The sequence below is a fragment of the Musa acuminata genome, chromosome BXJ2-5 (genome assembly GCF_036884655.1).
Source record: "Musa acuminata AAA Group cultivar baxijiao chromosome BXJ2-5, Cavendish_Baxijiao_AAA, whole genome shotgun sequence".
In the NCBI taxonomy this organism is placed as follows: Eukaryota; Viridiplantae; Streptophyta; class Magnoliopsida; order Zingiberales; family Musaceae; genus Musa; species Musa acuminata.
In genome coordinates, this window is record NC_088342.1 from 12,647,501 (window position 1) to 12,672,060 (window position 24,560).

Consider the following 24,560-nt stretch of genomic DNA (forward strand, 5'->3'; position numbering starts at 1 on the left):
ATTATTTTTATATATGAAATATATATGTATACATAAATGTCTTCGTAATATTGGAATATAAGCGAGTGGTGGAGGGTGATTTATAAGAACTCTCCTCATTCTCTTATCTCCTTCTCCATCTTTTTTTTCTCTATCAATCGCAAATACAAACAATTAAGGAAAAAAATAGTGCAATTGCTTCATTAAAATTGAGTGCATATAAAGTCGACGGTCGATCTTAACGTACGAGCCTAACAAAGTCAAAAGAGTAAGCTTATATTGTCGCGACTTGAATTCCAATCACTCGCGCAATAAAATAATCATTTCATGTAGAGTCGCCCTTCGATTGCATGCAGCTGAAGGAAGGGCTCGTCACATCCAAAACGATGGCAAACCACACGCAACAAGAGAACACACAATGTTTTTCCTCTACGAGCATTTCATGTGTACACTTTCAGAGAGCTAACGCCCATGCCACAGCACACAACAACGAAGCTACACCAGCGTAAGAACCCCTTGCGACGACATGGCTGTAAGAACCACTTAGGAAGGGAAAATCACTTTTATCGGAAGGCCACTCAAGCAAAGGTGAAGGCGCAGCCTGCGTCGCCGACGGCGGCGCCCCCACCGGAGACGCCGCGGTTTGATTGCTCTCCACGTTCACGTGAAGCTTCATCCCTCCCAAGCAATGCAGTGTAACTCCGCACACGAAGTACCTCTCGCCAGGCGAGGTGAGGGGGACCGTCGTGTTCCCGTTACTGCCCGTCAGTCGAGGGGTGGCGAAGTTGCAGCTCTCGTAGCCGGCGCTATCGACCTCGTTCACGGTGTGGTAGGTCGAGTACTCGAACACTGTCACTGTATCCATCAGCGATCGACCAGACTATGCATTCATGCAACTAATACAAAAGAAGAAGACGTAGAATACTGAACGTACTCAGTGCATCTCCTACGTAGAAGACCTTGTTAGCAACCCAGGAAGCAAGGTCTGCGCTGATGTCCCAACCGGCGCTGTCCCCGACGGTGAAGACGGTGGCTTCAGCCGATATCCCGAGGCTGAGAACGATGAGCGCAAGCATCTTCAGGAGCTTAGCCATGAGGGGATGAATGATCACCGAGAAGAAGATTAGAGTTCGGGATATAAATTGGTGATCTCTGCAATATAGTTTTAGTTAGCCTAACTCTTTACCCACTGGTTTTGCTTGTGCAGGAAGTCTCATGTTGAGTGGTGGAATGAATCAGGTGTTGCGAATTTGGATGGGAGGATTCAAAGACTAGGAAGAGGAGGCCTGTTAAAGGTTGGTGTGGGGCGTTCAGGTAGGTCGTCCGCATCGGACAAATCAAGATGTTGTTGGCCCAAGAAAATGATCCCCTGCAACTGTCAATGCCAAGAAGCTTCTCTAACACTAACGTAACTTTAGATCCCTGATCTTGGGATTGTCCATAATATTTTATTATGAAGGATGGCTTCTTAGTTCATCTTTTACTCATTATTTGAGATCCACCTACGAGACGAAGCAGTAGATGAAGATGATACTTAACACTGCCAAAGAATGGGTGATGAACCAGTAGGTAACCTAATGGAAGAACTCCATTGCTGTTGGTTGACCTTAGCAGACTGTTCTTGGATGCATGACGTAAGACTTACTTCCATCATCATCTTACACTAATCTTATTATTCCCATGCAGATTAACTCAACCGCTCAAAGCCTCACAAGAAATAACCCAAATGACGTAACCCAACAGTCCATATATTGAAAGCACTGCCTCTCGTCTAGCCCGCAAGAACAAGTCCCAGCAGCAGGAGAGCATTCCCGCTGTGGAAGCCCCTGCTCCTCCCCCCGCTGGATTTAGTAGATGACTCCGTCGTCGGATCGGAAGCCGGTAGGCCCGAAGGCGTTGACGGGGGAGAACCGGCCGGCGTCGAGCTGCTCGCACCGTCGACGGTCACCGCCAGCTTCATCCCACTGGAGCAGTGCCCGGGTGTGCCACAGATGAAGTATCTGCTCCCGGGCCTGGTGAGGGTAATCTTGGTGCTCTGATCCGTGTATGTCTGGATGGAGTTGCTGGCCGAGCAGGCTTTGTAGTCAGCTTCTCCAACCTCGGCCAGAGTGTGAAGACCATTGTACTGGAAGACTGACAAAAATTGTGCTAGTATCCTTTCTGGCTACTGCCTGTACACATCAAAGGATTCATTGCCAAACGTATGCTCGTTTTACTGGCCAACCTACGTTAGATTTCATATGATACTTCATATTTTACATTGAATGATGCTTACAGAGAGTTTCGTCGACGTTGAAGGTTTTGCCGGAAGCCCATGCGGTGTAGTCCACCCCACTTACCCATCCTTGCAAGTCGCCCACTGTGTAGTCGGTGGCGGAGGCGGCCGGAGCAGCTGCTACAAGGAGGACCAGAAGAGCTACCACACCAGCCATGTATGCTTGTTCAAGAAACCTTATCTAGTGTTCAACAGCCCAAAGCAAAGGATTGAAGCAACGAGAGAGAAACAATCCATGTTCGTGTTATATAGGCAGTTTGGTTGCAGAAATTAGTACTCTTTGAAATCAGCCTGCTAATATGGTAATTTACATTGCACTACCAACTCCCTGTCTTTGGTATACCTACTGCATTGGGGAATCATGGAGCTCCCCTGCTCCTCGCACTCTTGCCTACCCAATTCCTGGGACAAGTTTCTTGGCTCTGCTCATCACAAGGTTAACTTACCTGCATGTGGCTTGATGCATTGCTCGTTGCAAAGTGCATCACCCGAATCTGTTTCTCATCTTCTGCAACTTTAGGTGATTTAACAAGGAGCACATCAATTAATTATTAGTTTCCAGTCTGATGATGCATCTTTCTAGCTGCAGGATTTAATATCCTTATCCAACTCAAAGAGAGGTAGTGAGAATGACTCTGCAGCTGCTGCTTTGATTTGTTCAAGCTTGAGCACCTAACCCTCGTAAAATTTAGAATGAGACTGCAGAGAAAAATATACTCAACTGATCCTATTTCACAAAGACAAACTTGTGCCATGAAAATTAACTTCAACAAACAACTGTGAGAGGCTACAGAGATCAAATTTTAGCGGTGGCATGCAATAACTGGTGGCATGTTCAAACTTTCCATAAACACTCCAAAAGGTCGAATTCTTCTTCTCCCTTCTTCAAGCATATGTGTCTGCTGTGATCTCCTTTAATCCTTAATAAAAGTTGCAGATGAACTGCTTCACTATTCACTAATTGTATCCAACATTGTCTGAGTCAACATGGGATGGAAGCAGCTGGAGCATGAGAGATTCTTGATGTCCTTGAGTCAACTATATAGTACAGCTTGCCAACACAGTCAGATGTGCATCAATGATGGATGTGGCATGTGGAGAAAGAACTGTGATTCTTCTCGTCCCTCGTCTTCAACAAGTTCAGAAGATGAAATGTGGACTAAAGATAATGTTTTACTGAAAAAGATGCAAGGAGTGGATCCCAAACTTTACTTCTGGTTATTGTTGTACAGTCAAATGGTACTACTACAACGACCAACAATGCTTGTTTTGCTCACCTTCGTTGAAGAAGAGCTGCTTACTAGATCGGAGGACAGTGACTGATCACTTCATCCTCACATTGTTGCAGGAGAAGGCAGTAGCTTCTTGGTTTGATGAGGTGAAGGTGCAGACCAGCATCGAGGCCCACCACTTGCACTCCACAGGCTCTTTTTCTTGGTCTAAAGGAGGAAGGAATCATCACAGAGACCCAGGTCCGGTGGCCCCACCTTGTCCTAATTCCAACTTCCAACACCAAAAAGCAACGCCAAGCGCTTCTCCAAAAGAAAGGAATTAGGCTGAACGGGAGGATCCCCATGCCTTACAATACTAGAAAGAAATCGCCCTCTCTAGATCTAAAGCTAATCATTCTAATCACCACCCACAGCCCAGATCCAACCTAGGTGTTTGAGCCTTTTTCTTTTAGACATGTCACATGCTCTTCCCTCTTCCTTCATCATCATCATCATCACCACCATCACAGAGTTGTTGGATAGATAGATCGGTGATGTGATCATGTATCAGCACCAACAGTGGACATGACCATGTTCTTGCGGGTGTTTCGTATCTTGAGTCGAGAGACAATCACAGAAGCAAGGCAACAAAGATCAGTCTCTGGTCAAATTGACCATCAATTATTGCGAACCACTGGTGGCATATGTTGGGAAAAAAAAGGTCCGGCACGAATTCCCAAGCTTTGTTTGACCACTCCAATGTAGGATGCTAAATGTCTTTTGATTTATCGATTAGATTTCGCGGATGATGTTTTAATTTTATTAATATCTCTATTCTTTTTTTATTTTTATTTTTTTGTCAACCATGCATCGATGTATTGACCATCATATATATATGGATTCTCCCGGTTGATCAAGATCCGATCACGCCGACAGCAAGCAGCAGATGAGGCGACGACCGTTCGATGATCGATCGACGGCGATTAGGCGCGCTCGATTAATGCAATGGAACCAAACCCTTGCGTCCACGGCACCGGCCCGGGCGCCAGCGTTTTCTACCCTCGTCACGGATACGACGAAGGATGCAACTCGCAAGGTGGGGCCCACTCTAATGCCCTTCTGCAGAACGGGTACGAGAGCGTGAAATAGATAAATAAATGAAATGGTGGTCGATAAAGTTAAAGCGGAGGGGGAAAAAAGAGAATTCCGTTGCTTCTCTTTTCAGTTCTTGCACACTCACTGCTGCTGCTGCTGCCGCCACACACACACATACTCTCTCTCTCTCCTCTGCCCTTCCCTCTTCCTTCCCACTGCGAAGCGACCAGAGAGAGGAAGTGGAAGAGAAAGAACAGAGGAAGCGGAGGAGGGGATAGGAACCCTAAGATCGAGCTCGAGAGACCCTCTCGTGGATATTCCATCGGGCTGGCCGTCGCTCCTCTTGATAGTGGGTGCGCATCCCGCTTTGCTGTCGCTTTGTTGGGAAATCTCAGATTCCTGATGTCGATTGCTAAATTTCCTTTTTCTCTCTTGTTTCGGTTTCCAATGATCGAAATGTGCGAGCGAAGACTTGGTTCTACAATTGTTTTGATTTCAATTTTGTTTCGATTTCTTGCTGTTCTCGAATAGAAAATGGGAATGGGGAGATTTGGAAGGTTTTATTGAATGCTTGTTTTGGATTTGGATTTTCGTTTCCCGGCCATTAATTGATCTTTTGTGCAAAGTAGAGTCATGATCTGCAAGAATAGTTCTTCTTGTGAGTTCTTTTCTGTACTGTTTTGATTTGGTGATGGAGATTTAACAGCTCTTGATATTCGAATGAGTAGGTCTTAGGTCCCTGGAAAGAAGAGAAAGAAGAGTGTTCTGCCCAGCTTTAAAGTTCAGCAACGCCTGCTCTATTAATTGTAGCATCAGAAAGGGTTTGTGCAATGTTGAACAGAGGCTGATACACGTTCTTGACGTGATTTGGGAGAAAATGAGGAACGGAACTTGACAGTGAAATCTACTGCATTTGGATTGTTTTTTCTGGAAGGATTGGCGGAGCCATAGGTGATGTTAAAGTTCCACATAGGATGGATGAGATTTGTGAGTTAAAAATGTCGACCTCGCAGCATCCTTCTGCTGATAAGGGCTTGGGTGGGCACGAAAGCGGCTCGACAAAAGAACAGAGTCCATCTGCTGTTTGGAAATCTCAAAATTCTAATGCAACTGTGCTCGAAGAAGCACGAAAAGGGAAAAGTGCATTAGAAGAGCAGAATGAATTAGCACCTGATGTTGATAGCTTCAGGAGCATGGACTCCTTTGAAGAATCCAGGGGAAGTTCTTTCAATGGGGCTAGTCATCCTCCGGAACCCATGGACACTGATCTTGTGAAGACGGTATATGTGGCAATAGATCAAGAAAAGTCTAATGCAGGGTGCTTGATGAGAGGGCTCTCTGTAAAAGGTCCTTTTATAGAAGATCTCTCTATTCGGGTTCCTGTGACGAAACCAAATGCTGCTCTTCTATCAACAGATGGAACCTCTCCCGACGAACCGAATGAGTCAGGTGCCGTGTCTTCTCCTTTTTCTGTTCCACATGCATTACAGTCAATGGAGACAACATTTTTACCACCAGATTCCGAAGAAAAAGAGTGTGTTTGGGATGCTTCCCTTCCCCCGAGTGGAAATGTCAGTCCTCACAGCAGCATTGACAGCTCCTGTGTGGCCACCGCAATGAGTGTCGTGAACAGTTGCACAAACACATACAGAAGTGATGGGATGACCAGCGATGGTATGCTTAGTTTGGAAAGGGCCTGCGAGAGCACAAAGGGAAGTGTTATAGGGGACTCACTTGGAAGTGCTAAAACGAGCATCAGTAGAGCGAGTGACAGCAGTGGTCTCAGTGATGACAGCAGCTGGAGTAATATCACTGGAAGTGCTAATAAGCCTCATAAGGGAAATGATCCTAGATGGAAGGCGATTCTTGCAGTTCGATCTCGTGATGGTATACTGGGTATGAGCCACTTCCGACTGCTCAAAAGGCTTGGATGTGGTGATATTGGTAGTGTTTATCTGTCAGAATTGAGCAGTACAAGGTGCTACTTTGCTATGAAGGTGATGGACAAGGCATCTCTAGCAAGCAGGAAGAAGCTGACAAGGGCTCAGACAGAAAGGGAAATCCTCCAACTTCTTGATCATCCTTTCTTGCCAACCTTGTACACTCATTTTGAGACTGACAGGTTTTCATGCTTGGTGATGGAGTTCTGCCCTGGTGGTGACTTGCATACCTTGAGGCAGCGACAGCCAGGGAAGCACTTTTCTGAATATGCAGCAAGGTAAAAGTTGCAACATGGAATGTTCTTGTTCACTGCTTTAACATGTATGGTCCATTTACTAGTTCCTTTGGTAAGTTGGATATGACATGTGTTCTGCTGATGCTAAAGGCTTGGCTTTGCCATCATGACGCCACTTATCCTGTTATAACACAATTCTCTTTTGTTGATTAACTTTACATCCTTTGTGTGTAGTTGTAACTTTCTATTATTTCCTGCAGCCAAACATTCTGATTCGACTTTGCTACTTGAGAACTTTCAAATAATTAGTAGCTATAATCACTGTTTAACATATTTGCTTATTTTGCTTCGTTTATCAGGAATATAAGCTATAATCACAAACTTTTACAGAATACACAATCTAAAGCCTTTTGAGTCATGATTTTCTAATAAAACCCTTTTTCACAATTGTAGTCACCGAAGTTGCCACTCCTGTGTGAGCTTTTTGAAAAGCAGCCTTTCCAAGTTAAGAAGATACTTATCAACGAACTATGTTAAATACTGTTAGGCAATTCTAAGTTTCTCAAGAATCTCAACAGCACATTCTTTCCTAATTAGTCAGTTACCAGGAGTAAGTTGCTTCACAGTATTTTGATCTACATATGGACATTTAGAAAGTTGGTACATATGTTTTGATTTGTGCAATTTGTGTATTTAGTATTCAGATTCTCTTAGAGATTGTGGATCTTGATTTTGTTGAAGGCACAGTATTTTTTGATTGAAGCAGTAAATCCACTGGGATGAATGATACATTTTGTTTCTTGTGTCATTGAACAGATTTTATGCTGCGGAAGTACTTCTGGCTCTTGAGTATCTTCACATGCTTGGAGTTGTATACAGAGATCTGAAACCAGAAAATGTACTTGTTCGTGATGATGGGCACATAATGCTTTCTGATTTTGATCTATCGTTAAGGTGCGCTGTCTCACCAACTCTGATAAAATCCTCGTCTTTCGACTCAGATCCTTCCAAGCGGGCAGCGGGCGCTTTTTGTGTCCAACCGTCCTGCATTGAGCCTTCTTCAGTTTGTGTTCAGCCTGCATGCTTCATGCCAAAACTATTCCCACATAAAAGCAAGAAAAAGACAAGGAAACCATGGGCTGAGGCACCAAGGCAGCAGGTAGCCACCCTGCCTGAGCTTGTTGTTGAGCCAACAACTGCTCGATCGATGTCCTTTGTTGGCACACATGAATATTTAGCCCCTGAAATCATCAAAGGTGAAGGCCATGGGAGTGCTGTGGACTGGTGGACATTTGGTATATTCCTGCACGAGCTCCTTTATGGAAGGACACCGTTTAAGGGCTCAGGCAACCGGGCAACATTGTTCAATGTAGTAGGTCAGCAGCTTAGATTCCCAGACACTCCGTCAACCAGCTATGCAAGCAGAGATTTGATAAGAGGGCTTCTAGTGAAAGAGCCCCAGCATCGGCTGGGCGTGAAGAGGGGGGCTGCAGAGATAAAGCAGCATCCCTTCTTCGAGGGTGTGAATTGGGCGCTGATTAGGTGCAGCACCCCACCGGAGGTGCCACGACCAGTGGAGGCCGAGCTGCCAGCTAAGTTTGGGTCGGCTGAAGGATTTGGGACGAGTGGCAAAAGGATTGTGGGAGCAGATGTGAAGTCTGGAGGTAAGTATCTGGACTTTGAGTTCTTTTAGCTTGAAGCTTATTGTTTGATGCCTATGTATCGGTACTTCATCTATTGAAATCCATCTGTTGCTGTGCTACATGGTGACATATTCTTAACTGTAGCCAAATAGTTCTAGTTTTGTGTTTCAATAGAAAGTTGTTGGTTTCTTGTCTCCATTTTTCCAGTGAACTGGTTCAAATTGCATCTGATGTGCGTCTCTTCGCTGCCTTCTTTCACAGCCTTACCTGCTCACTTCCTCAAAGGCTGCTGCACTTTTTTGCATTCAACGTAAACATATTCTCTCATACATGCACACAATTGCAAATTGGAAGCAGAAAAATAGGGAAAAAAGTTTGCATAAATTGCATCGTGACATTTAAAAATTTACGCTTCGATTTTATTCATCCCTTTCAATATACATTACTGTTTTTACTGCCATTATTTAATTCGTGTGCATGGAAATGAGGATTTAGATTTCCATGGCATCTGATTATTTAACTGTTGATTTAGGGCAATGAACAACCAAGGGATCTTTCACTAAATTGTTGTGACCATGTCTAGCTTTTACAATTTACCAATTAGTTTAGGACATTATGAACTTTCTATCATCTGCATCTCAACCATGGTTTCAGGACAACATCTGTCAGACAGAATTCTGATTCAGATTCAATTCGTGTAGGAAATATCTTGTGCCAGTCATGAGTTGCATTACATTGATTTTTCTCGTCAGCATCTCTAGCTTCAATGTGACTAATCGATGGTAATAATGATATGTAAACAGTAAGGATAAATGTAAAGTTACATATCCAAGTATCAGTTCCTGCATCACAAATAAGTTGTTTGCTGAACAACTGCATTGCATATGAGTTGTAAGATGCTGATTAGGTTTTGGAAATAGTGAGAACTTTACATCATTTAAACGTGATAAATAATTTCAAGGTTTCTTTGTTGGACAGTCTACGTTAGCAGACTTTTCTCGTCTTAAATAGTACTGGCATGATTTGCATTGAAGATACTGCTGAGTCTCAATCATGGAAACTTACACAACAAAGAGCTGTGCACACTGATTGACCCTCCTTAATATCTTGCAACTTATATTTTCATTTTAACTGAGGTTAAAGAATTACCTTTGTTTAAAATATACATCCTTTGTACCTAATTGAAGTTTATGCTGCAAAAACCTAAATATTCTTTTCAGGATTTGCATTGATCCTGTTGGTCAAGTTCCAAGTCGTTCCACTGATTCAGCCTCATTGATGTTAGTATTAACTTGCCAGGCAAATTAATGCCGTCCGATCAAATGTTCGTGAGAAAGAATATATATATATATATATATATATATATATATATATATATTTTCAATAATTGAAGCTTATTGCAAATAGATTGATTTTTTTAGTGTAGTTGTGATGACGAACAAGTATCACGATTTAGTGTGTATAAAATATATTACATCGAAAAAGATTAACTGTTTCAGTTATATATGTACCAAAGAAAAAAATATAAGAAGAACTTAATACTTATACATGTAGTGAGACTATCTCTGCATGGATCTTTTTTTCATCTCATCTTGGTATTCTTTAGGATCTTAAAATTAATGTGTCAGTAGATATAAATGATAACAATAAATAGTGTAATAAATGAAAGGTAAGTTTAAAAAATAAATCAATTAATCATAAAGAAATATAATATAACAATAAGCAGTATCTATAAATATCATAAAATAAATACATATTAGTTATCAACACAATATGCTCAGAAAGACGTCCGAACACAAAAAGCTATTGGAACGATGTCTCACTTGCTGAGACCGTTAGATGTCGCATCTCTATTGGTAAAGAGTAAACGCCCTATCAAATCTTGATGTCCGGAAGTGTTTTTTTGTTGCGGGGGGCCGACATGGGAACCTTTTCTGTGACCATTCATGTTACTCTCAAATGATTTAAATGAGTTGTTAATGTTTTATTAGATCAATCTTGCTTGACTTTAATAAAAAAAAAAAAAATCACAGATTCTAGTCCGGTATACAAGGGATTCATTAAACTAAATAATTCTGCCTTACATTGAGTTCTCAGGGGACATTAATTCAAAACTTGACTTTAAATAAGGGAACAACAATATCCTCGTCGTGTGTACATCCATACACACGCCCTCTTGGAGGATTGACATGGATACTGATCCGGGAGTGGTGGCCGATCTACGCACACTTGAATCCTAGTCTTGATGTCAGTCAAGCTGCCTCTCTTGGCGACGTTGATTCCGCCACCACGACCCATTCTTTGATTGATTCCACGCATGCACACAGGCACGTTTTATTACAAATCCAAGCCAACAAAGACGCAAGAGAGAGAGAGAGAGAGAGAGTTGGAAGACACGCATGAACGACTGGTCAAAGGTTCTTAGGTGACATCTTAGTATCTATGACATGATCGTACTATTCTCGATGATCCTCGATGATCACTGGGTGGCCTCGTGCAGCTGCTGCTGCTGCTGCAGCGACTCCCTGATGTCACGGGCCTTGGACACCAGACGCTGCCGAACCTGCTCCAGCAGCTCCACCCCCGGCGGCTGCTTCCCCGTCAGGTCCTTGTACATCCACCACAGCACCGCCAGCGCCGCCACCCCCAGCCCGCCAGATGCCAGGAAGCCTGCGGCCAGCAGCAGGACGACGATCGCGGCGGGGACCAGCACCGGGCTGAAGATCATCAGCAGCGGCGTGGCCACCGCCAGCGCGATGACCGTCCACGCCAGCGTCAGCCCCGATAGCACCAGCAACGACATCCCCGCCACCGCTGCGACGACCGCCTTCACCACCACCTGCTGCTGGTCGCCCTGCCGGTAAGATTGATCAATCCCGTACTCCGCCATATTTTGTTCCTCCGTCTTCTTCGGAGCCACAGAAATGGACGAGATACATATAGGAGCGAAGAAATGTGAGGCGTGGAGGCGCACGTGACTGGCGGGGGGATCTGATGCGTGGTGGGTTGCATGGCGAAGACGCGACAAGTGGGGGGCGTCTCGGACGCGAGCGAGGGGCGAGTTGAAAGGTGGGGAAGAATGGAAGAGGCTGCCTTTGGGGTTGCCGAGGGCTGGTGGTTGATCGGGACTCGGACCAGTTTGAGTCACTGAACCCGTCACAACTGGAACCAAACGGCCACGTGGTTGGGTGGCAGACTTATTTGGGTTTGGTCCCTTGGACCACTTCTATCTGGATCCGATTAGCTATCAGATCGAACACGGATTCGAGATCCCCGGTAACATTGTACTCCTCCGTTTTCAGATCTATTCATACCAGATCCGACCCGATTATATAGGGAAGAAATCCTTTTTCTTTTCTTCCCCCAATTCTTCTCATGGTTTCCGTCAATGTCATCTCTCTTCCTCTCCCTCTCCTCCTGGTTTTCTCCCTTTTATGGTATTATCGAATTTTGTTACCCGATGAATGATGGAGGTTAGTTAGGATCAACAATGTCCGACAATGAAGGTAGGGTTTCGATGAAGATGATCGTCATAAGATTCATGATGGCTTATTTTTCGTTCCCTTTGGAGTCCATGAGCTCTTGATACAGCAATAGGTCCCTTATCTTGAAACTGAAACCGTTGAATTATTTTGGATATCTGTTTATTTGCTTCTAGAATAAGAGTGGACATATCATAATTTTATTCTCTCGATGTCAAAGGGAATACAATGAGTTTAAATCTTGGGCAATTTACCTAACTAAAAAAAAACGTCCATAATAATGGGTTTTACTCATTTTTGATTTTTATTCGAGAATTATCTTTTATTTTGATCAAAATATATTTTATAAATAAAAAATATAAGATGATTGAATAGAGAGAAAAGCTTATGGGGTTCTAGAGGATAACCTGTGTGTGGATCTCATATTTCAGTCCCTCCTAGATTTCTTTTCGTAGTGCATTGTGAATTTACCATGAATAAGCTTGAGGTGGCTCTCCATCAGCTCCTCAATATATTGAGGGAGATTGAGAGCACCATCAAGAAAAAGAAGTCGATTTTCTACGTTGGTGAGACCAGAAAGAAAAGGAGGGTCGAGAAGTCTTTTAACAAGGGCAAACTGAGTAAAGCAAAGGTTGCTAAGAAGGACCCAACAAAGGACAAAGGCTAATACTTCTACTACAACAAAAACAGGCACTAGAAGAGGAATTACAAAAAGTACCTTATAAGAAAGGCGAAAAAGAAGCTTGGAGAAGCTTTAGATACATTCATGATTGATCTCAATTTATTAGAAAATTATGATAATGCATGGGTATCGGATACCGATAATGCATCTCATATTTGTAATTCGTTGTAGGTTCTGGTAAAACTTAGGAGATTGGCGAGAGGTGATGTGTGCTAGTTATAGGTACCCTGTAAACCAATCACATGAGTGATGACACATGTGACGTGATACACATTCTTTTTGCTTATTATTATTATGATATTTTCTCACTTTATATTGCTTATTCTATACATATATTATGATGTCTGTGTATCTATGCAATTAGAATCAAATCATGATGAGATCATGATAATGAGACTAATTCGTCTTTAAACATAGACTCTAAATAATCTTAGTCATAGATTACTCGAGAGGGACATCGAGATAACCAGACATACTGGTGTACTGTATACCGTTCCATATGATAGAGGTGACTGGTCTCATAGTTGTTCATGTGGGGACACTAGGGATATAGTACAGATGCTCATTGGAGAATGAGTTCACTAATTGATCTGCTTATGGAATGTTGGATAGTTAATGATACTTGACGTCAGACAACGATTCTATAGTCTCAATTGTGTGTTTGTTCCTTATACTTGAGACACCAAAGATACTTTGTATGAGTACTCCATTCTTTGACGTCAAACTTATAAGTTTGGAAGTTTCAGATCTGGTATAGCCAGTTTGTGAGAGGAATATTCCATATATTCTTGCTTAAGCAAATCCCTAGCTAGGGTCATTCGGATTGAGAGAGAAATAGTTCTCTAGGAGAATCCGATTAGAGCAAGACTCAAGTAGAAACCGTATGGGCCTGATAGCACCATGCCCGATATACAATATTTAAGGTATTAGATGGATGAGGGACCATAGGTATATGATAATTAAGGACAGACATGTCCAATGGATTGGATTCCCTTATATCGTTTTAAGACTACAACGTAGTGACATAGTATGTCCTTAGTCGAGGAGTTAAGTGAGTTATTATGAAGATAATAATTCATTGAGCTAGAAGGAATTCTGATCGGTATGACTCACAACCAGCTCAATATTGGACCTAGAGGGTCACACACATATGATGGGTATTGTGACAAGTAGAGGTTCTAATATGAGATATCCTTCGGAGCCCCTATCTTATTGGATATTTAATAAGCCCCTGAATTATTAGATCCTATGGATGATATCCAATAAGAGCCAATGAGAGATTATTGGATAGAGATCCACTCATCTAAGAGGCTTGGGTAGTTGGATAGAGATTCAGTACCCAATAGGACAGTATCCATTAGGGTTAAGTTGATAATGAGCCTCTATAAATAGGAGGGAACCAAATGGTCATAGGCTGAGCCTTTTTGGCTGCCACCTCCTATTCTCCTCTCTCATTCTCCTTAACCAGTAGGTATGGATCATTACTGCTATATGGATCACCACTAGAGAGGAGGTTATTTGACCTTGTTAGGATTAAGAGTGGCACTAAGAGGGGTGGGGTGAATTAGTGCAGCAAAAAAAATCGGTAATTTCAGAAAATATTCATTTCGATTAAATTTGTTTCAAAAAGATATTAAACTTGAAGGCGTTCATAAAAGTGTAAAGAGAAAGTTAAGGAAGATTGCAGTAATGTAAATTGCTTGAATAGAAATGCAAACCAGAATTTAGAGTGGTTTGGTCATTATGATCTACATCCACTTCCGATTCCTCCTCCGTCGAGGTTATCGGCGTCCACTAATAGTCTTCCTTCAATAGACAAAGATCAACCACCTTTTACAACTCTTTCTCTTTTTATCGGGTTTAGAAGATAACTCTTATAAGCCTCACTCCTCTTTCTTAGATGATTACAAAGCTAAGAGAGGGAGAGGAGGACTCTTCTCACTTTTACAGCACTTTAACACCCCAAGAATTCAATATTATATTAACACTTTCGTGCCCTTTTATACAGAAAAGGGTGAGGTATTTATAGGCCTCAATGGCTTAAAAAATAGAGCTAAAAAATATCTCATTCTGATTTTTCGGGGTACTGGCGATACCACCGCCATTATTGGGTAGTACCACCACCTGTCACTCTAACACTGGACGGTACCACCGCTTGATAGAGCTAGGAGATAAAGCTCTAGCGGTACCACCGCTTGACAAGGGTGGTACCACCGCTAGTAGCATTAACTATCGATGGTACCACCGCACAGTCTGGGTTGTACTACTATAACACCCCACTTAGTCCCACATCGGAAGTGGGCAATGGTTATGATTGGCTTATATGGGCCTGATGATTATACTATATTAACTCCCACTTAATCATTTTGGTCTGTGGTTGAAGGACCAAAATGGAGTTATTGGCCAGTTTGGCTCATTAGACTTGGGTTGTGATATTTGGTATTAGAGTCAACCTAGCATCGTGAATGGAGTTAGATCCACGGCGTGGAGCCACCACTAAGTTAAACCTTATATGCACTATACTAGGGTTATCTATGTTATGTTGGGCCTTGACGAGGACGTTAAGCTAATTGAGTTGGGGAAAATATAACACCCCACTATGCTCATCACGGCGTGGGCGGCTTATATGGGCCTGATGAGTGTATTACGTTAACTCTAGACTCGGGTCATGACAACTACCGCCCAGAACACTTGTTATTTGGATACTTTTCTTCAACTTCGAGGTATTGTATTCCTTATTTGATACGAATAGTTGAAGTGAATTTTCCGAAGAGAGGATGGATTATGGGAGTGTGTGACTTAAACTATTGATTAGGCCATGCAGATATATTATTTTATCTGCCACATTGTAATTCACAACCAAATGTGTCTCCACATCCAACCACCACTTAAGCCCCCTATGTAGCAGAGGATAGGCCGGTTCGTTTGGGAGAACCTTTTCTATGATCATACCTGAATCATGTTATGCATGAACAGGCTCCGTAAGATCCCGTAGAATAAAATAAGTGATGTGGCATGATTCAATGTTCTGTCTATTCCACTTCCTTATTTGTAGTGTAGAAATGCATTCATTTTCTCTGCATCGATCCCGATCGATAATACTATCGGAGTGAAATAAGAGATCTAAGGAAGAACAGAGGCTAGACTTTATTAGTAACAAGTAAATACTTTGTATGTAAGAAAATCGAGATGTTGGGGGGATAAACACCAATCAAAAGACATGAGACAATCCAAAAAGCACTTGATCATGATCAAATTTATAAGCCTACTTGGATATTGAGCATTTACCTGTAAGAACTGAATTAGTTGCAATGAATAGTTGCAACTCCGGAAAATGGAATCTGGTAAATCTTTTCTTACATAGAGTCATTATATATGATATGTGGGGATATGTATGAAAAATAGATTTTATATGGATCTATTTCTGCCATTCCTTTCATTCTTGCTCGAGCCGGATGATGAAAAATTATCATGTCCGGTTCCTTCGGGGGATGGATCCATAAGAATTCACCTATCCCAATAACAAAGAAACCTGACTTGAACGATCCTGTATTAAGAGCTAAATTGGCTAAAGGGATGGGGCATAATTATTATGGAGAACCCGCATGGCCCAATGATCTTTTATATATTTTTCCAGTAGTAATTCTAGGTACTATTGCATGTAATGTAGGCTTGGCAGTTCTAGAACCGTCAATGATTGGTGAACCGGCGGATCCATTTGCAACTCCTTTGGAAATATTACCCGAATGGTACTTCTTTCCCGTATTTCAAATACTCCGCACAGTACCCAATAAGTTATTAGGTGTTCTTTTAATGGTTTCAGTACCAACGGGATTATTGACAGTACCTTTTTTGGAGAATGTTAATAAATTTCAAAATCCATTTCGTCGTCCAGTAGCTACAACAGTCTTTTTGATCGGTACCGTAGTAGCTCTTTGGTTAGGTATTGGAGCAACATTACCTATTGATAAATCGCTAACTTTAGGTCTTTTTTAAATTGATTCAACCGTGAAATACCATGATTAATGTATCTAAGAATAGTGACTTCAAAGTCACTATTCTTAGATACATTAATTTGATTATGATCATTCCACGAAAATAAGGATTGTGCCAAAAAGATTAAAAACAAATTTTCTTCTTTTTCTTTATAAATTTTTCTTTCTATTTTTATTAGAAAAAGAAGATGAAATAATTATCATGGATTTAAAATGAAAATTGATTCTTAGGTAAATCAATTGCGAAATGCTTTTGTAGAGTGTCCGATATCTCTTTTACATCTTCTATGCGAAAATATTCAATTCTCATAAGATCTTCTTGACTCTTATTCAAAAGGTCCAATAATGTGTGTATATTGGACCTTTTGAGACAATTATAGGTCCTGGAAGGTAATTCTGATTGGTCAATAAAAATACATTTCAATGGAATTTCTTTTTTGTTTTTCTTTAGATTAGTTAATCTATCTTGAAAGGTAAAAATGGGTAGAGTAAACCTGTTTTTATTTTCTTTGAAATTAATGTCCTCTTCCTCCGCATGTAGAAAAGGAATAAATAAATCAATTAAATTACGAGAAGCTTCATAAAGTGCTTCCTTAGGAGTTAAACTTCCATTCGTCCATATTTCTAGAAAAAATAAGACATGTTATTTATAATTGATTAGATCAAACAATTTATAATTGATTTCATCATCAAAATTTGAGATTCAACAATCTTCCCATTTTTGATGATGACAATCAATTGATACGGAGTTAACCTTAAACTTCCCTTATCTATTTGCCATACTTAAGAAAAGACATTCTTGAATTCAAGGCCTTTGAATTCAAGTATTAAATCAATAAGTTTAATTCATTTAAACTTATCAACATGCACTATCATGATTTAACATTCTCAAAATACGATGCAATGTATTTATCAATAAAAATGATGTCGAGGCATGACATCCATTTCAAGTTCAACATAGAAAGATGATAAACAACCATCATTTTTACATATGATAGAAATTTCAAATATGAAACTTTCCAAGATTCAAATTTCAAAAAATGATGATTCATCAATCCGAGGCATGATTCCAATACGAAATAGTCATTTATCATTTTGATATAAAATCAAGCATGATGCTAGAATAAAATATTTATAAATAATCATGCCACATTATGATATGTTTCAAGCAAACATTTGATATTCTTCAAGTATTTGTATTTGACGATACCAATCATATTTCAAACATTCATGATAAGATACAAGTATTTACGTTAAGATACATTGCATACATTTATAATGCCAATTTGTCAAAACATACAAGCATTTACGATAAGATACATTACATATATTTATAATGCCAGTTTGTCATCAATTTGTCATATCATTTCTCCTCCTTTGTCATCAACAAAAAGGAGAACAATTCAACAATGCAACAGTGAGAAAAATTCAAGCAAATATCACAATAGTTTATCCAATTTGCATCAATAAAGAAGAGTGGCTAGGGTTTATATTTGGGTCTTTGGGCTTCCTAGCTGCCACCTCCTTTACTGGGTTGGTTGGTTAGGGTTAAGGGCAAAAGGGGTAACTCACTTAGAAAGCAACCCCTAGGGCTAGGGTTTAGAGCCCTATATAAGCATATAGCTTTCATTTCTTTGGGGATAAGATCTATCTATAATTATAGCCATTTGACCGACTTCTAGGAGGGTAAAACCCCTATAGCATTCCAAGGAGTGATCTCCCTCAAAGATCAATCTACATAAAATTCCTCTAGGGTTCTATCATCTGGTATCAGAGCAGTGATCTTGCTGCTTTTGCTACCACCTCTGCCGCCCACCACCAGCCAAGAAATTTTCACAATTGCTCTTGATGTCGCTATCTCCACCACCATCTTCTACCGTAGATCTACTCTATCTACTACCGTCATCTCTAATTGTATCAGAGATCTGGTATTCTCCTATCACCAATACATTTTGTTGCTGTAATTTTTCATTCAAAATACCAAGAAGAAGTATTTTTATCTATCCTGTGCTGCGAACTCCTTTTGTCGTAAAAGTTATCATCTTTATGAACGAAGGATTACTGCAGAAAATTTTAATCGTATTTTGTTGCTTTTAACCGATCTATTTGCTTTCCTTCTTGAACAAAATTTCTTATACGCTTCATAGATCATCTTGGCTTCCATCTAAGATTAATCTATTGAGGAATTCATCTCTAAAAACGTTCTTATATTGCTGCAAATTTTCATCGTAAATCGTTGGAATTTTTCGATAAGAATCTTGCTATCGCAACTTGCACCAATTTCCTTACTGTTATACTACCAAAATTTTCTTGATTAAATTTTTCATCATTACTGTTATCTAAATCGAGATTTGCTATCAAATTCCCTCTGTAAAGTTCTTGATTTTTGCTAGAAATTTCATCGAGAAACCGGTGTTTCTTCGATGACAATTTTGCTCATACAAGACAATACCTATCTATAGCAACTTCGATTGATTTTTATCAAACCTTTGCTGCCATCTACCACAGATCTAAAATTTTTTTTTTTAACCTTCATCCACTAACCCTTTCGACCACCGCTTCTCTCAATTGATACAACCTTTAACCTGACAACAAAAGAGAGATATTAACATTACAGATTTAGAGGCATATACTATGGCATATGAGGAGGCAATCAATGTTAAATTCGAAGCCTTCAAGAGGCGAATGAAGGATAAGATTCAGACTCTTTTTACCGAACTCAGTTTGGGCTAACCATCAAACTCGAAGAAATCACATCAAGGGGAGAGCTTTAACCAATCACACTAAGCCCGAAGAGATGACTTCTAAGAGAAGGGAGGCTCTATAACCGATCTCCACTATCCACGCATGAGGGTGGACTTCCCTAGATGGGAAGAAGGAGACTCGATTGGTTGGATCTCGCGCGCGAAGCGATATTTTTGGTACCACAAAATCGTAGACACATCTATGGTAGAAATTATAGATATATATCTTGAAGGGGATGCCATACAGTGGTTTGACTAGTTCGAACACACTCATGGAGTCCTCTCATGGTAACAATTCAAAGAAGGACTACTGATCCGCTTTGGACCAACTGATTACGAGAACATTGATGGACAACTAGCAAAGATCCGACAAACCTCTACCATTCAGGAGTACCAAATCAGGTTTGAAAGGTTATCTAATCAAACTCATGATTAGTCTGAAAAATAGCTATTGGAGACCTTCATTGAGGGCTTGAAGCTGGAGATCTGGGGAGAAGTTAAAGCGCGACAATCGTACATGCTTAGGATAGCCATCTCTTTTGCACGACTTCTACGTGTCCTCCTCATCCCTTTCTAGTTTTGAGATCATTCAAGAGAAGTGTGAGGCTTATAAGGGTTATTTCCTAAACCCATGAAAAGGAGAAAGAGTTGTAAGAGGGTACTTGGTCTTTGTCCTTTAAAGAAAGATCGGTAGTGGAAGCCGGTGGCCTTGAGTGAAGAGGAATCAGGAGTGAATGTAGGTCACGACGACCGAACTACTATAAAATCTGGTTTGCATTTACTTTATGCTTTTCATTTATATTACAAACTGATTTCTTACTCTCACTACGCTTACTATGCTTTCATGCATATTTTCAAGTTAACATCTGTCCAATCGGTTTTCATCGAACGAGAAGTTTCAAATTGTTGATTTATACGAAAGCACTAATCTAAAACCCACCCCCAACCCACCCCCCCAACCCCTCTCTTAGTGTCGACTTGGTCCTAGCACTTACAACTCTGTCTCCTTTTGATAGGCTTAGGAGAGAAACTTTACACCAATCTTTTAGAAGGTATCCCTCACACACCTCCCTTAGAATAACCTCTAAGCTCAAGGAGGAGGGACTCAACTTTATTACAGAGTTTTCACACTCTAAGCCCTAAGTTTTCATTCTCTTTTCTTGTTATATGAAGCAGGAAAGATTGGGATATTTATAGGCCCCAAATTATTTTACTTTAAAAATGAAGCCAAAAAGTGTTTCATCTCAGGTTTTCAAGGTATTAGCGATACCACCACCATTACTAGGCGGTACCATCGTCTGCCAAACTAACAACTGGCAGTACTACCACTTATCAGTCTAACATTGGGTGGTACCACCGCCCAATCTGACACTAACACTGGGCAGTACCACTACCTAACACAGTTTGGAAGACTATGTCTGGGCGGTACCACCGCTAGTCTAGGCGGGACCACAGCTTAGACACTACTTGGGAGGTTGAGCCTCAAGCATTTCCATCGCTAGCCCTGGTGGTGCCACCGCCTGACCTAGCTCTAGGTCACTAAATGTGCCAACCAATAGGCCCAATTTAGCCCTAACTCAAGCCTAATTGACCCCTAGTTGAATTAGCATAGTTACACTTTAATCTAACTCAATTAATACCTAAACTACTTCAATCTAGACATGATCAATTACAAGACATGAATACTATATTGTCCGACATGTCATTGGTTCATCTAGCACTTCGTTGGATCCTTCGACACATCGTCCTCTCCTTTGGCGTATTGCCCAATCGGCGTGTTGACCTCCTACAACTTCTGATCTCCTTGGCGCAATGTCTGATCCTTCAGCCCAATGTCTGAACTCATGGCACGAAGTCCTTCCGGTATGTCAACCATTCCTTTGGCTCAACGTCCAATCTTTTGACATATTCCACTCCGGCTCAATGTCTGATTCTTCCTGCTTTATGTTAGGATCAAGAGTGGCACTAAGAGGGGGGGTGAATTAGTGCAGCATAAAACTTTTACGATTTCAAAAAACTTGTTTCGATTAAAACTGATTCCGTCGAGAATGGTTTCGATTCAATCTGTTTCGGAAAGAATTTGAACTTGAAAGCTTTCGTGAAAGTGCAAGAGAAGACTAAGGTGATTTGCAGTAATGTAAATTGCACAAATGAAAAGCGTCGATTTCGTAAAGTCTTCGTACGATTAAAGCCGATCTCGGAAGGTGTTTACTTGAAAGCGTAAGTGTAGTGAAAGCAAGATGAGGAGAAGAAGCACTTTGCTATGAAATGATTTGCAGTTAAAGAAGATTGCTCAAAACGAAATGCAAACCAGATTTAGATTGGTTCAGTCAATGTGACCTACATCCACTTTCGGATTCCTTCTCCGATGAGGTCTTCGGTGTCCACTAAAAGCCTTTCTTCAATAGGTGAAGACGGAACACCTCTTTACAGTACTTTCTCCTTTTCCCGAGTTTAGGAGATGAACCCTTACTAGTCTTACTCCTCTTTCTTGGATGGTTACAAGGTTAAGAGATGGAAGAGAACTCTAACTTTTACAACACTTTAAGGCTCAAGAACTCAATATTATGTCAATAGGTTTTTTGCCCTTTCATGCAAGAAAGGGTGGGGTTTTATAGGCCCCAATGACTTCAAAAATGGAGCCAAAAAGTGTCTAATCCCAGATTTTCGGGGTCCTGGCGGTACCACTACCATTACTGGGCGGTACTACCACCTAACACCTGACACTGGGCGGTACTACCGCTCAGTCTGGGTGATACCACCACCTGACAGAGCTCGGAGATCGAGCTCTAGCGGTACCACCGCCTGATTGGGGCGGTACCACCACTAGTAGCAATAACTACCGGCGGTACCACCGCTTGACAAGGGTGGTACCACCGCCCAGAATTCCTGGGAGACCGAGTCTCCCAAGCAGTGCCACCGCCGACCGAGAATTCAGGGTCTTGGTTGGGCCTTGAATCTGGCCCAAACCAGCCCAACTTAGGGCCCGATTGGCCCCTGATTAAGTTAGTGGGATTACCTCCCAAACCTAACTTAATTTATGCTCTAACTACAATAATTAAGATATGATTACTGCACTTTATGTTCTGATGCATCAATTGCTCTTCCGACGAGCTTCTAGCGTACTTCCGGTGAACATCCGACGAACTCTTGGCAATGCTCCGGCGGACTCCCGGCAAACTCTTAGACTTTGCGACGATCTTCTTGGTGAGTTCTGATGAGCTTCTATGGCAAGCTCCTAGACTTCTCAGTTGGTTTCCGTAGAACTTCTAACGAACGTTCGGACTTCCGTCGAACTCTCGAACTCCCAACGTGATCTCGATCTTGACTCCGGCACAACACCTGCTTTATATCTTACTACCATCGTAGTTAATCCTGCACACTTTTCTTAACATATAGATTAGATCAAACAAATTACAATTGACTTCATCATCAAAATCCGTAATTTAACACTTTAATCGAATTGCCTTTCCATTATCGAAGTTAGTCCTACATTACTCAAACGCATATTAGATCATAACCTCATCAATTAATTTCATCATTAAAATTTGAGATTCAACAGATATTACTACTAACTCGACCATAGAGGCAGAGTACATTGTTGTAGTAGAGGCAGCAAAGAAATGAGTCTAGATAAGAAGTTGATCACAGATCTGGGAGTCATGCAAGGTAGCGATGAGTCAATTCCCTTATATTATGATAACTACGGGGTGATTACTCAAATGAGGGAACTCGAGTCTCATCAGAAGTGTTCCGAAAAGGTTCCAACTTATTAGAGAGATTGTGGCTCGAGGAGATGTAGTAGTAGAAAGAGTTCCATCCGAAGATAACATCACAGATCCACTAACAAAGCTGTTGTCTCATATTGTCTTTGAGCGTCACAAGCGTTTGATAGGGATCAGACACATAGGTGATTAGCTTTAGGTCAAGTGGAATATTGCTAGTCATAGGTGCCCTACAAGCCAATCACGTGAGTGATGACACATGTGACATGACATGCACTCTTTGTTTATTATTATTATGATAATTTCTTACTTTATATTGCTTATTACATAAATATATTATGATGTCCATAGATTTGTGTAATAAGAATCGAATCGTGATGAGATCATGATAATGAGACGGATTCACCTTTAAACATAGACCCTAAATAATCCTAGTCATAGGATATTCGATAGAGACATCGAGATAACTAGACAGACTAGTATGATATATACCCATCCATATGATGAAGGTGGCTAGTCTTATAGCTGCTTGTATGAGCACTAGGGCTATAGTGCAAGTACTCATTAGATAATGAGTTCATTGATTGATCTGCTCACCCGTCATCCCAATAGTGTATTTGGTCTTTAGACTTGAGATATCAAGGATGTCTTGTATGAATACTTCACTTTTTGATACTGGATTTATCGGCTTGGAAGTTCTAGATCTAGCACAACCGACCATCGGGAGTGATAACGAACCTTACGAGGGCTATTGAGTGTTGATAGAGGATCATTCACTCTCGGTATCATGAGAGGAATGTCTCATATGTTCTTACTTAAACAAATCCTTGGCGAAGGTTATTCAGATTGAGAGATAATGAGTTCTCCGGGAGAATCCGATTAAAGCGAGACTCGAGGAGAAACTGTATGGGTCTGACAGCACCATGCCCGGTGTACGATCTCTTGGATATTAGATGGATAAGGGACTATAAATATATGATAACTGAGGATAGATAGATCTAAAGGATTGGATTCCCTTGTATCATTTGGGAACTACAATGTAGTGGCCTAGTATGTCCACAATCGATAAGTCGAGTGAATTATTATGGAGATAATAATTCACTGAGCCAAAATGAGTTCTGACAAGTATGACTTATTGCCAGCTCGATATTGAGTCTAAAGGGTCACACACATATGGTAGGGGTTGTGATAAGTAGAGGTTCGGATATGAGATATCCGTCGAAGTCCCTATCTTATTGGATATATGATAAGCCCCTAAATTTTTTAATCCTATTGATGAGATCCAATAAGAGCTAATAAGAGATTATTAGGTAGAGATCCACTAATCTAAGAGGCTTGGGTAATTGGATAGAGATCTAATACCTAATATGGTAGGATCCATTAGGGTTAAGTTGACATGGGACCTCTATAAATAGGAGGGAACCAAAGGGCCATAGGCTAGGCCTTTTTGGATGCTATCTTATATTTTCCTCTCCCTTTCTCCTTCTTAGCCAACAGGTATGGAGATTTGGGCAGCGATTTGAGGGGCGTTTTCGTAGTCCCTACCTTGTGGA

General features: G+C 41.1%; 4 protein-coding genes and 1 long non-coding RNA gene across 6 annotated transcripts; 2 read left to right on the forward strand and 3 right to left on the reverse strand.

Moving 5' to 3' along the window:
- Positions 1-283: 283 nt before the first annotated feature.
- On the reverse strand, positions 284-1,205 carry LOC103973260 (stellacyanin). Of its 2 annotated transcripts, none has more exons than XM_018821362.2 (2): positions 914-1,205; positions 284-834 (listed from the first exon to the last, which is right to left on the reverse strand). In XM_018821362.2, exons 1-2 carry the CDS (start codon positions 1,071-1,073, stop codon positions 434-436), a joined length of 561 nt encoding a protein of 186 aa, XP_018676907.2. In that variant the 5' UTR covers positions 1,074-1,205; the 3' UTR covers positions 284-433. The 2 variants fall into 2 exon arrangements, with proteins under 2 accessions (XP_018676907.2, XP_009386042.2); XM_009387767.3 differs by having other exon boundaries at positions 381-828; positions 914-1,196.
- A 425-nt stretch (positions 1,206-1,630) lies between these two features.
- Positions 1,631-2,897, reverse strand: LOC103973291 (mavicyanin-like). The gene is made up of 2 exons (XM_009387816.3): positions 2,255-2,897; positions 1,631-2,112 (listed from the first exon to the last, which is right to left on the reverse strand). The coding sequence occupies exons 1-2, from the start codon at positions 2,409-2,411 to the stop codon at positions 1,751-1,753; spliced, it is 519 nt and encodes a 172-aa protein (XP_009386091.2). The 5' UTR covers positions 2,412-2,897; the 3' UTR covers positions 1,631-1,750.
- Positions 2,042-4,544, forward strand: LOC135612518 (uncharacterized). Its single transcript, XR_010486988.1, has 3 exons — positions 2,042-2,180; positions 2,257-3,493; positions 3,603-4,544. It is a non-coding gene; the product is annotated as an uncharacterized LOC135612518 (long non-coding RNA).
- Positions 4,545-4,674: 130 nt separating this feature from the next.
- LOC135612517 (serine/threonine-protein kinase D6PK-like) lies at positions 4,675-8,585 on the forward strand. Its single transcript, XM_065108905.1, has 3 exons — positions 4,675-4,913; positions 5,289-6,778; positions 7,553-8,585. Exons 2-3 carry the CDS (start codon positions 5,535-5,537, stop codon positions 8,427-8,429), a joined length of 2,121 nt encoding a protein of 706 aa, XP_064964977.1. The 5' UTR covers positions 4,675-4,913; positions 5,289-5,534; the 3' UTR covers positions 8,430-8,585.
- A 2,036-nt stretch (positions 8,586-10,621) lies between these two features.
- Positions 10,622-11,297, reverse strand: LOC103973292 (oleosin L-like). Its single transcript, XM_018821365.2, has one exon. The coding sequence runs from the start codon at positions 11,267-11,269 to the stop codon at positions 10,859-10,861; it is 411 nt and encodes a 136-aa protein (XP_018676910.2). The 5' UTR covers positions 11,270-11,297; the 3' UTR covers positions 10,622-10,858.
- Positions 11,298-24,560: the final 13,263 nt, after the last annotated feature.